At 40.3% G+C, this 12881-nt stretch overlaps 1 protein-coding gene across 1 annotated transcript in view; it reads right to left on the bottom strand.

The window, feature by feature from the left end:
• The window catches only part of LRP1B (LDL receptor related protein 1B), a 939689-nt gene extending 927011 nt beyond the window's left edge, over nt 1-12678 (bottom strand). Inside the window, exon 1 of the mRNA XM_087710921.1 lies at nt 12287-12678. Within this exon, the coding sequence (XP_087567047.1) occupies nt 12287-12377 (91 nt within the window). The 5' untranslated portion in view covers nt 12378-12678. The remainder of the gene's footprint in view (nt 1-12286) is intronic.
• Between the last annotated feature and the right edge of the window lie 203 nt (nt 12679-12881).

The raw sequence follows: 12881 nt of genomic DNA, 5'->3' as shown, positions 1-12881 counted from the left end.
GAAGTATTAGCCCTAGAAATTTCCCATTGCATCAACAGGATTAGCTTTATGTTGTTCTTCTTTGTCCAAAATGCCCATGCATGCAATCTATGAACTCCTCTACATAAAGCATGCCCTCAATCAATATTATTAGCTTAACACAAAGGTGAGCAACTTGCTACCTTCAATGCCTCATATGTTGTCTGAGTAACTTTTGAGGAATCCTCATTTAGGACTTGGGTTGTGATTGTTGGAAACTAGGATCAGTTTCCCATTTGTATGGAAAAAAAACATAAAAACTCTAATGTTAGCCACAAAATAAACATATCTCATTGTTTAAAAAAAGAGAGAGAAGTGTGGGAGGGGGGAAGATAAGGGAAAAAACCAATTTCCTTGAAAAAACTCTATGCAGATATGATGTCACCACATTCATTTTGTAGTCCTCATCACTACCACTCTATCCAAATATTCTATCTGGTGTTTCACTACTAAACAGATTCCTATTTTGAGTTTAGCATGTCAACTGGATTGAAAGCTTAGCTTTTTCTCCCCTTTATAAGTCACGATCAAGACGATAAGCCAAGGATTGTTCCTGATTTATGAATCCCAGTTCATAAAAGGCAGCACAAATCTGGATTTAAATGGCAGATCTAACTAATCATCTTTGATGTATTTGTTCCTAACATTAGGAAGTAGAATCAAATAAAAGGGAACAGGCAACATGCACCAAGCCACTTTTTCACAACACAAGACCTGTCTGTGTGAGAATTTGTGCCATTTCAGAAATCCATGTTATACATGCCAGAGGCACAACAATTTTGACACTTGGTTATTTCTTCCTCTGCTTTCTTTATACAAAAAACCCTAAATGTTACCCATAATGTAATGTGAACAGTGTCTGTGAAATCTGAATATCAGTGTGAAGTTTTACGTCAATGCTGTCTAATATACTTCGAAACTTAATCCATGATCAAGATGGGCAATTGTCTAAATCAGCTTTGGTTTATTTATTTATTTTTATTTATTTAGTTTGTCACTCATGTACAAGATAACAGGAATGAGAATAAACATGAATAAGAACACAGGAAATGGATACAAATAAATGGGGACAATAGGACAGGGACATTAGGCATGCTGGTACACTTATGCACGCCCCTACTGACCTCTTATGAATGGGGTGAGGTCAACAGTTTAAGGTTAAATTTATGGAGATTTGAGGATGTTACAACAGAGTCAAGGAGATCTGAAATCTTCTTAGGTGGGAGGACTCATTACACTGAGATTTTAATATAACCATATCCTCTAAAGAGTAAGCACTCTTCCATTATATGACAACTAGAATCACAATCATTTTATCTAAGCTTGCTCAAATATAAGAGATCAGAGGCTTTATATATGTATGATGGAGTATAGAATAGGTCACCGGACTCATCCATGGAAATCCTCTGAAAGTTATGGCCAGACATAAATGCTCACACAAGGCAGGCAATCAGCAGGAACAGAAGACATGGATAAATCTTCATAAAAATAACAGCGTGAGTAGAATGCATTCTCTTTTAATTCTTTATTCCTAACTCTACAATTTAGTATACATTTGTTTCAGGGTAAAATCTGTATAAGAATGAACTACGGTTCAATAGCAGCATTGTGCAATTCAGGATACCAGGTGTATTTGAAATACCACTGGGTATTTTGAAAAGTACGCTCATCTAGGCAAGGTTGTCTCTTGTAAAAATAATTGAATAATGACCTTCAAAGGATGGAGCAGAAATGTAGAGGGGAAAAGAATAATGAGATCACAGTCTGCTACCTCGATGCCAGCATTCACATAGAGTTGCATTTAAAATTTTCTATACTGAAAGACAGAGAAGTTGTAGCCTGTAAGCTTGTCTACCTCATGTGGTCCCCAAGCTCATATTTGTGGTTCCCATAGCCTCACACCTAAGGCTCATATTCAATGGCCAGTTACCAGCAGTGATGCATTTTCCCACAGCATGTCTGTAAAGTGAAATAAGAAATAAATCCTTTGCTACACTTCAATATGTTCAGCCTACATATTTTACTTTAAATGTTAAAAAAAATGGAAGGGGGAGTGATATGCGCTATGTACACTGGGTATGTTTTCGTATTACCAGCATGATTCTTTCAGGCGTAGCCATCACTTCTGTTCTAAGAAAAAGAGCTCTCTTAACTTGAAGAGGATAGTTAACTCTTCTTCAATAGTAGTCTAGTTGATCTTCTCTGTTGTCCCCCAGGCTAGTAAGGTAAAAGTAAAGGTTCCCCTCACACATACGTCCTAGTGGTTCCCGACTCAATGGAGCGGTGCTCATCTCCATTTCTAAGCCGAAGAGCCAACACTGTCTGATGACAATTCCATGGTCATGTGGCCAGCATGACTAAATGCCAAAGGTGCATGGAACGCTGTTACCTTCCCACCAAGGTGGTTCCTATTTTTCTACTTGCATTTTTTATGCTTTCGAACTGCTTGGTTGGCAGAAACTGGGACAAGTAATGGGAGCTCACTGCATTACACGGCACTAGGGATTCGGACAGCTGAACTGCCGATCTTTCTGATCGACAAGCTCAGTGTCTTTGCTACTGAGTCACCATGGCCCTAGGCTAGTAGTTCCCTAATAATAAAATGTGTATGTGTGTGTGGGGGAAACAACCTCATTACATTTGGGGAAGGTTGTCATCTCATTTCTTTGGCTGAGCAGAAGCTTGGGAATGTTCTAGTCATCCACCCCTGTTTGTTGTATCCATCAAAACTAGAACCTATGAAAATCAGAATCCCAAGAGATTGTGCAAACAACAGAACACAATCGGATGCAACCATTTGAGGCCATCTACAGCAGAGTGAAATAGTCTCCTTTAGGTGATATCCAGAGAGAGGGTTAGAGATAAGAAGGCAGGGGGTCTGACCACTTATTTTCAATGTTAGCTGTAGTAGAGAGGAAAGTCATCTGGATTCTTTCATCAGGCCAACGAAGGTGACCTATTGACAGCTAACTACATCATAGTCAAAATGATTGTTAAAGTTTGAATGTTACAGCATGTGTCAGCATCAAAAATGGAGTCAAGCTCAACTCACAGGAGAGATTCTTTTTTTTAATAGTCCAAATATGGTGTATCTTATATAGGCTTTGTGGGATGCTTCATGGGCCCCCAACGTTGATCAACGCCCTTTCAAAGGATAACTAATTCCACTCGCTCACAGAGGACCTTGAAATGAAACAAGGAAAGTGATACAAGTTTTAAATTTCTTTGGAAAACTGCATGCATTATAAACTGAACACATTGCCATTTGAGATTAAAAACAGAATGTGTAATTAAGGCTCCTAATGTGCTCTGCACATTCCACCAGTAACTAGTACCTGTAATTATAAGAACACTCAGATGTGTTAACATTAAGTCTTTTCAAATTTATATCTTCTGGCTGAACTGTTCATTTAAGGTGTTTCAGAGGTATTCTGATTATGTAAGAAATGGAATGTGGGAGAGAATTATTTGTCCTGTACATATTACATTTCTCTCTCTCTCTCCCTCTCTCTCTCTCTCTCCCTCTCTCTCTCTCTCTCCCTCTCTCTCTCTCTCTCTCTCTCCCTCCCTCCCTCCCTCCCTCCCTCTCTCTCTCTCTCTCTCTCTCTACATACATACATACATACATACATACATACATACATACATACATATGTTTCTAAAATCAAGGGGGGAAATTGCACACCCTTTCTATTATTTTAATCAAATGATGCTACCAAATCCAAAACCAACCTAATTGATTTATATGATGGTTAATGGCTTCATTGAAGTTTATCAGATAAGCTACAATTGACGGTTTGCTGGTCCCTGCTATGATAGCTTATAAATTACCCTATCTGAATCCCCATTGCAATGCATCCAAACCCAAAACCAGACAAATCGCAAAGTGACTCAACATGATATATGAATCCATTATTCGGGTTGACACCTGGTTAGGATTCTGCATATGTGCTGCTTGTTTTCCAATTGTGTTACCAAACTGCCTTATTTCCTATATGGTGTCGTCCCCTTAAAAGCAAATCTTCTCCAGTCTGCTGAGCTCTAAGTGGATGGATCTAACTTCGGTAACCTCCAGAGCCTGTGCTAGAGATTTTGAAATGTGAAATCTCATCCCTCTGAAAGACAGCTGGACAGCTTTATGTCTCATCCTCTTCTCAAGATCGAGGACTGTCACAATTCATTTAACTTAATAGTGGACAAGGCAATCCTGGCAATGTCCCTCTCTACAGCCAGCTCTAAAAAGTGAAGGAGAAATGGAGAAGCAGAGATGTCGATATGGACGACATATTAAACGCATCATATTTAATTGTCTAAAGTGTTAAGGAATATTCGGTCCAAGAAAATTGGAGTGCTGTCTATCACCAAAAGAAAACAAAGAGGTTTCTATATTGTCCTATGGGCTTCTGGGAAGGAGTAAATATGCACACTGTTTCAGGGTGAATATATTAATTCAGCAACAAATCTGTGTTCATAGGAGCTTACTAGTCCCTAGTGAGAGTGTTTAACACCAAACTATTTTAAAAATGTAATTGCTCAAAATGGGGTGAATTTAGATTCATGCAAAATTGTTTGAAATCCACATAATGCAGAGGTGGGTTGCTTCCAGTTTGGCCCGGATCAGGCAAACCAGTAGTGGCAGTGGCGGAAGGCTCCGCCTGCCCACCTGGATGCTTCTGCGGATATGCAGAAGTGTTGCACACACAGGTGAGCATGAATAAACCTGTAGCGCCAGGACTTGCAATCCACCTCTGACATAGTGCATTTGTCAACTCAAATGCTGAATCTTTTCAGCAGTAGTGTCATCCTTCTCACCCATCCCTTAAGTATATTCTCTATGACCAACCAGTTTGGTGTAGCGGTTTAAGGCGCTAGGCAGGAAACCAGGAGACTATGAGTTCTAGTCGCATCCTCAATAAAAAGCCAGTCACTTCCCTTCAGCTCTAGAAATGAGGCAGTGGCAAAGCGCTTCTGACAATCTTGCCAGAAAACTGCAGGAACTTGTCTAAGCAATTACCTGCAATCAGGAGTGACTTGAATGCACAATAAAATGGAATAAAACTCAGTGCATTTCCTTAAGTACGGAGATGCATGTTTGATAACCCAGATTCTGAGAAGCTTTGAACTTTGTGGAGAGCTTTTTGACATTCTTCATTTCTCAAAGGGTTCTCTGATTCCCATCTCCCTGTTCTAATTTTGCTAAGCATTTACTTGACCAGTTTTGATTTCTGGACTCTCAGACTGAGAAATGTGAAACAGAATGCAGGTAATACTGTACAAGCAAGGAAAAAAATTGGCTGGTCTGTATTGCTATATTTTGCCTCTTTCCTAAACTTTATACTTTTCTTGGCACATGTAGACATTTTCAGTTGTGATGTAATAAGCAGGAAGCTGAACTTAGGCAAAATCTTAGTATCTTAGTTCCTCTTCCATAGTTTTTCAACCTTCACGGGGCTGATTTAACAGTAAAAAGGACAATGATAGAGGATACTTAAAGATGCTAATGGAAAAATCACACAACTCTTGAATGATCACACTTTAAATCTACACAGATATTGTTTAATTGGGGGATAGTCTTTTAGTCAAACATGTACACAACACTGCTGTACAAGTAGTCCTCATGTACGACCAAAATTCAATCCAAAATTTCCATCCTTAAGCATGACAGCAGTTAAGTGATTTTTGTCCCAGTTTACAACCTTTATTGCCATGGTTATTAAATGAATGACTACATTGTTAAATTACTAACCTGGTTGTTAAATGAATCTGGCTCCCTTTGCTTGTCAGATGATCACAAAGGGTGATCACATGGCCCCAAGATACTGCAACTGTCACAAATACATGCCAGTTGCCAAGCAATTCTAAATTCTGATCACGGGGATGCTGTAATAGTCGTAAGCGTGAAAAAAGTCATAAGTCACTTTTTTCAATGCCTTTACAACTTTGAATGGACACTAAATGAAGTGTTGTAAGTCTAGGCCATCTAGGTAAACAGAATAAGAGAACAACCATGTGCTCCCATCTTGAACGTTTTTGAGGGACCATGGGTAGGACAATTATTTATTATTCATTGTATACAACGCCGAGATGCTCATGTAATCTGCCAGTATAAAGCCCTTCTCCCATGCTTTTCTCCCACGATGCATCCATGTACAACAACCAATGGGGGGAAAAATGAGATTTGGCATTCATTCTAGAATGTTTAACTTGAAGCTGGAAAAGAAAATAGAAGTCTTTAATAGAGGGAAATCTGCTGCCCATATATAATATTTTTGTAAAGAATCAAAGCCGGTAACATTACCATGTCCTTCCACGTCTTTCCTCTGTAAATCTTCTTCCATGTATTTAATATATATTTAAGAAGGAATGGGGAGATTTGCAAAGATGAGAGTGAAAAACTCTCTCTTGATATCCTAGAAGAGCTTTATTTGAACTTTTCATCTTACAACCGCTGAGAATGCTTTTTATCAGATCGACAAGGAGGAGTTTCATGTGAAAAACAGCACAGTAGAGCTAGGGTTTTCCCCCCTAAATGTTCTGCTTCTACTTCTAAAGTATTAATAATAAGATTAAAGCAAAGCCTAAAAACATACTCAGTAAGACCCTTTGCAAGCCAAAGAGAGATACGACCCCCCCAAAAAAGAAAGTTCTAAAATAAGGATTAAAAGAATAACAGTTCAGTTATTAAATCTTTAGTTCATCAGTGCAAAGTAATTCCTTTTCAGTTCACATTCACTGTCTGATAAACAGATTCTTTCTGTTTTAAGTTGCTCCAGCTTTTACTTACATATAGTTAGCAGATAAAACGATCAGTCCTTTCAGATGCAAGTCTTCAAAAGTGACATATGGTTGGCCATTGGATACAGGAGGCAAAAAAATAGTTTTTATTCACGGCATCTTCCTTAGGTAAAATCAAACTAGCTTTGTATGAAACCTTTGTTAAGTCAACAATATATGAAAGAGCTTAGACAGCAAGGACATCTTGCTGGTGTAACATCTGTCTGATCCACTGCACAGTGTGCTTTCATGTCTGACAATGTAATACTTCTCATAAATACCAATATGCTCTTTGCAAGGTTGATGTCGGCTGTGAACTTCGTTGGTTAAAAAATACACAGCCACAAACAGGTCTCTGTCGGAAAAAACAAGCAAGTCACTGTCTTTGAGCACTGTATCTAACCAGAAAGAATCCTTTTATTTTTTTTCAAATAGAGATCAATCTGATCTGGGTTTAAAACAGACTTCACTATGTATACATTTCGTAAATATTGTTTGCACAATGGGAGGATCCTGGAATCTGTAATAAGATTACATGTAAGGAGGATTCAGAAAATCTGAAGCTACACCAGGCTTCATTCTCCGCTCATCAGAGGCAAGTATGACCCATGGTTTAGCCCATTAAGCCTTGAAGTGCGGAAGTTTTTTTCTTTGCAATTGAAATTGTACCAAAAATGCAAAAAACTGTAAAATTACATAAGCAGCTTAGCAATACACAAACTGCCAATTTGCAGCTTCTATTTCTAAGCATATTCCATGACATCATCCACCCATAGCTGGCTGGATTTGGATCTCAAAGTGCCATTCCGAAATATAAACATTAAAGGAAAGTTGGCATCTCTCAGCTATTGGTATTCCAAAATGACCTTCTGCAAATATTTTGAGAAAAGCCTTGTTATAAAAATTCAACTTTTTAAAAACAATGTTTGCTTTAACGTAATGTATACATTATGTCATAGATGCTACTTTGTACCCCTGTACAAATGGGGATGTGTTGTCATTTGGGGGGAAAAAGGCACCATCCTGAAGTTCAAGCAATTCCTCCTGAAAGTTAATTTTAGTATTATCCTGCGATTTCGAACGCCAATACCTATATCTCTCTATCAAGATAATTCCCTTGGCATTTAACAAAATGTTGTTTTCCATAAGAAATCATGTCAAGAAAATAAATTGTGCATCCAACATTACAAAAATAACCTTCTGGTAGATGTTTTCCTCATCCTCTTTCCCATGGTACCAATCTACTCATTCATCTTTTACAAGTGTTTCCATTATATGATCTACAAGACATTTTCAAATGCAACCTGCAATTGTATTTTTGTAAAGGTATGGTGCAACTTATAACAGAAAACTAGCATTAAACTGTAATTTAGAAGGGTTCCCCCCCCCCAATTGCTTTAGGTGATCTTAGTGATATGTCCCCCATTTTATCTGATGGAAAAATGTCTCTTCCTAAAGGTTCCCATATTCTGATGCATTTCTTTAAAGTTTGGAATAGCCAACACATTTAAACACAACCTCCAGGTCTTTCTAAAATAAAATCATTGAGCTTCTCTCTGATCTGATATGCCATAGCGGTATGATGAGGTTGTCGGTTCTAGGTGAATAAGATTTGGTGAATATAACATACAGGACGTTGCATTTTCACAGTGGATTGATTCAAACTTATACTATTGACATAGTATTTTTAGTTCATAATCCTAGAATGTTACAAGGCATGGAACTGAGGGTGGGGGGGGGGGGGAAGCACACCAAACCAAACCAGAAAGCATTCTCTGGACTTTCTAAATAAACTGGTACCTGTCAATCTCCATACCAAGTGGAGGCAGCCACCTTGGTTTCTAGGGATCATTGTAAATATCATTTCTACAGCAAATGTAATGGTAATTGCAAGAATTCAGTTTTGATCAAAGTTTGTAAAGTTCTAGAATGCATGCTGGAAAGAATGACACATCGAAGAGCCCCAATTGGCTCAGGATGAAGTATCTAGGGAAGAAAATTCATACAGATAACGAAGAAGCCAGGATTTTCAACGACTTACCTCATAGTCCTTCCTTTATCTTCTTTCAAACACTTCTCAACTCAAATCTTTCCCAAGGCTAAAGCATTATTTTTCACTTTTTTGAGACTCTGCCAAGCAATGATTTTGTTCTTGTCACTCGTAGTGTGCAACACCTATTTAATTTTTTATAACCAGCTGGGAAATTGATCTAACAGGTTCAGTAGTTCAATTACAGGAGAAACAAGGGCCCTGAACAGCATATCTAAAGCCATTTGTATTTCTTCAAATTATTTTTAAACAGACAGCAAACACTTTGCTATCAAGCTTGTAGAGAGCAAAAAGAGAGCAATAGAAAGATTCCCCAATGCGAGTATAATTTCCCATACAACAATAAGATTCAATAAGAATCTAGATTTTTTTTTCTCCTCTTGTCAGCTATAGATCATAATATTTATTGTATTCTTGCCCTTATTTGGTTTGCGGTTTTCACACCTTGAACAACTATTCAAGTTTGTGCTTTGCTTCACATTTAATCTGAAAAAAGGTATACCATTTGAGTTGGGAAAATCACTAATCTTTCTGAATTTAGTACCAATAAAGGGGGAAAGTACATATCTTACTTTGATGTGTGTTTCAAGCTACAATACATAAACAAAGGAATGAATGAATCTAACTCATTTCTCTTTAATAAATTAGATAATTAGATAATAAATTTTAGGCACATAACACAAAACACAGAAAAATAACCTTCGTTTAAACCAAGTACTTTTCTTCAGTGAGCAATAAAACAATTGATGCCAGGAATTAGTGTGATCCACAAACTAGTGAAATAGGCAATATGCTGATATCCTGACCACAGTTTTATCCTCCATTTATTTGTAAGTCATTTGTGTCTCAGATTTGGAAGATAGTAAGGCATGATCCAAAAGTAGGACATCTCACTGGATTTTGAGCCTATTTACATGGAAAAAACATGTTTTTTAGAATCGATGCTTTATGCAGGAACATCTACATGAACCCATGTGTTGGACTTCTTTCACAGTAGTTGTCACTTTTGAAAGCAACATAATGAGCAGACATGCAACATGTGGGAATTCTGGCGTGCGAAATGCAGGGATACACGCACCATGCTGCAACAGGGATATTTTTCTCATATATATTTTTGCCTGTTTGTCAGATATCAAGCGGGGGGGGGAGAGGGGGGCTGTTATCCAGCTGAAAACTGCTTTGTTGATCAGGTAATACAATTCAAACAGACCTGCCAAACATCCCTTTGCTGCCATTTTAATGAAACTTAGATCCAAACAATTTCCAAGAATGTCCCACTGGAATCAATGGGAGTTATTCTCTTAAATATGCAGCCAACGGGAAAGGTTGTATGTTTAGCAAACTAGTAAAAGGCAGCCAAAGATTATAATCGGATGTCTACTTACTGGGGACCAAGCCCATTGAACTTAATGGAAGTTGCTTTTGAGCAGGCATCTAGATGTTTATATTGTCAATTTCATAAAGGCTAGATTCTAGGGGCCTTTTTACAAAAGAAAGAAGAGAAGAAAAGCTTGTGGGTTTTGTTTTGTTTTTAATGTTGCTGGAGAGTTTAATGTAGCCTTGCCTGAACACCAGACTATTTAAATGAATATCAATAGATAAGAGTGAGATAAAAAGAAAAGCCGAAGAAAGCATATTTTAGAAGCTCTTTTCAAAGCAGTGAAGTGTCAATAGCTGCAAAATTATACTGCCGGAGAACATGCACCGACACTAAACCTTAGTATAACAGTTTCACATGTGTATCACTGCCAATAATATTAGGGAGATACATTACCCACACCATTCCTGCCTATTATTTGTTGCCCAATAATAAATCTATAACCTTATATCAATGCAAAACCGCTGTCCTATGATGGAGGAGCCAAGCCTGCTTACCTAGCATTGCTCTGACAGCACAATTCTGTATCATTCTCCAGACTTTAGAGGCTTCCTGCAGCCTGAAGTGCATCTAGAGATAATTTGCCCCATCATCTTGGTAGCACTATAGCTCATTCTAATCAGAGGATTCCAGAAGACTCAAGTTTTCCTAGCATAGCTTGTTCTGTTTAATCACTGAGGTGTGGGAATTATAATTAAATTCTTAGTGTTTTCCTTTCTGAGGGGAGCACCAACCAGAATGTGACTACAGTTTAGAGATTTTAACCATCATATTCCACAATAAATATTTTTTAAAGGATCACGCCCCATCTTGGATTCGGGTTGGGATCCCCCCCCCCCTGTTAAAAACTGAACCCAAATAAATTCACCCAAAAGGAAATCTGGATATTTGCAACAGCCAGGCACATTCAAGTCTGCTTAGGTTACAGTGTTTAACCCCGGGGGATAAGTCTTATCCAAGCCAAGAAGGATGACTTTTGAGAAGACATAGGATGGTGCTTCAGCTAAAAGCGCTCTTACTTTAGAGTAAATCCCACAAATAAGACTTAAATTCCAAGTAAGCATGGGTAGCATCTAACCCTAGGACAACCCACCCAGAAGAGATCCCATCTCAAGAGAAGTCCCGTGGAGGATTGCAATTCGAAACCGTCTTGATGTGGAAGTAAATTTCACAAGTAATCTCCAGGGATTACTTCATTCTTTAGGATCCTCTCTTATGTTCAGGATAACAGACTGTTTATCGCCAACAGATGGTGGTTTAAGTCCCGCAGCATTTATTACCAAGGAAGCCTGTGGAGGACCGAGATTGGGGGGCGGGGGGGGGCGAGGGAGGAGGAATCGCGTGTGATTCCCATCTCAAGCTTCGCTTGACTTCAGATTTCAGCCCGGTTCTGGAAAGGCTTGGTCAGCCAAGCCAAGCAAGAAGAAGCGAGCGAAGTTTGTAGCCCACGGTCACTTTCGCAGCACAGAGCGGCGCCTGCGGGTCCTCTCTACCTCCCCCTCCCCCCAAAAAAAAACCCTAGAAGGGAGGTAAGGAAGAAGGCAGTAAGGAAGAAGGGGGGAATGGCAGTTCCCTTCATACTACTGGGGGGGGGGTGTTAATGTGTGTGTGTGGGGGGGCAGAAGACAGGAAGAAGAAGAAGAAGAAGAAGAAGAAGAAGAAGAAGAAGAAGAAGAAGAAGAAGAAGAAGAAGAAGAAGAAGAAGAAGAAGAAGAAGAAGAAAAGTTGCAGGTTTTCAAAAGGTGGAGCATGGGAAGGGAGCCGAGCCTCGCGGAAAGGCAACACGCCACCCTCTGCAGAGGCACAGCGAAGTCGGCACCGCTGCTGGCAAGAGGAGCGGATTTCGCTGGCTCGACGGGGCAGGCAGGATCGGGCTTCTTCCCCAGCCGATCCCAGCCCCAACGGAGATTCTTCGAACCCCGGCGAGCGAAGACAAGCACTTCACCATCACAGGCGGAGCTTGCAAGAGTTGGCCCTAAGTTTGAGACCTAGCCAATAATAATTAATAATAATAATAATTTAAAAAATGGGACGCGGAGCGCGTTGGACCCGAACGCCTGACTTACCTGGCTCGGCTCCCACCTCCAGGATCGGAGCGATCGGAAATAATCCCGAAAGGAGGGCGAAGCGGCAGGCGAAAAGGAGACACGCGGGCATGGCTGGAGCGCTCGGCCACTTGGCGTCCGCTGGAATCGCCGGTCGGCGGCGCCCTCCGGGAAGTCGCGCAGAAGCTAGCCCCTTTGCGGGACGGCGACGGGATTGGCAAACCTGCCCGGGAAATTCTGCTCCGGGAGCCTCGGCTCCCCCTCCCCGTCCCCCCCAGTCCCTCGTTCCGTCCGTCCGTCCGCTGGCCGCCTCGCTTGCTTTCAGCCGGCTGCCGAGGTGGCTGTGAGCGGAGCAGCTGGTGTGCCTCGACTCCGCGATGCAAGAGAGCGTCTGATCTTACATCACGCAAAGAGGGGCAGTCAGGAAGAGCGGCGGCGAACGATGCCAGAGGAGGCGAATTTTACTGATTAATCACGGGAGCTGCTGCTGCCGCCGCCACCGTCCGTTACCTCCCCCCCTTCCGCGCTCCCTCCGCCCCCGCTTGTGTGTCCCCCATAAATCACAGCTATTACTTGGGAAGGGGCGGCACCAGAAAACCCAAGAAATCGCCGTGTA

The sequence above is a fragment of the Thamnophis sirtalis genome, unplaced genomic scaffold (assembly GCF_051295495.1).
Source record: "Thamnophis sirtalis isolate CommonGarterSnake01/CBP01778 unplaced genomic scaffold, rThaSir2_p1.2 scaffold_1, whole genome shotgun sequence".
In the NCBI taxonomy this organism is placed as follows: Eukaryota; Metazoa; Chordata; class Lepidosauria; order Squamata; family Natricidae; genus Thamnophis; species Thamnophis sirtalis.
Note: the sequence above shows the minus strand (reverse complement) of the source record. Positions and strands in the feature narration are given on the sequence as shown.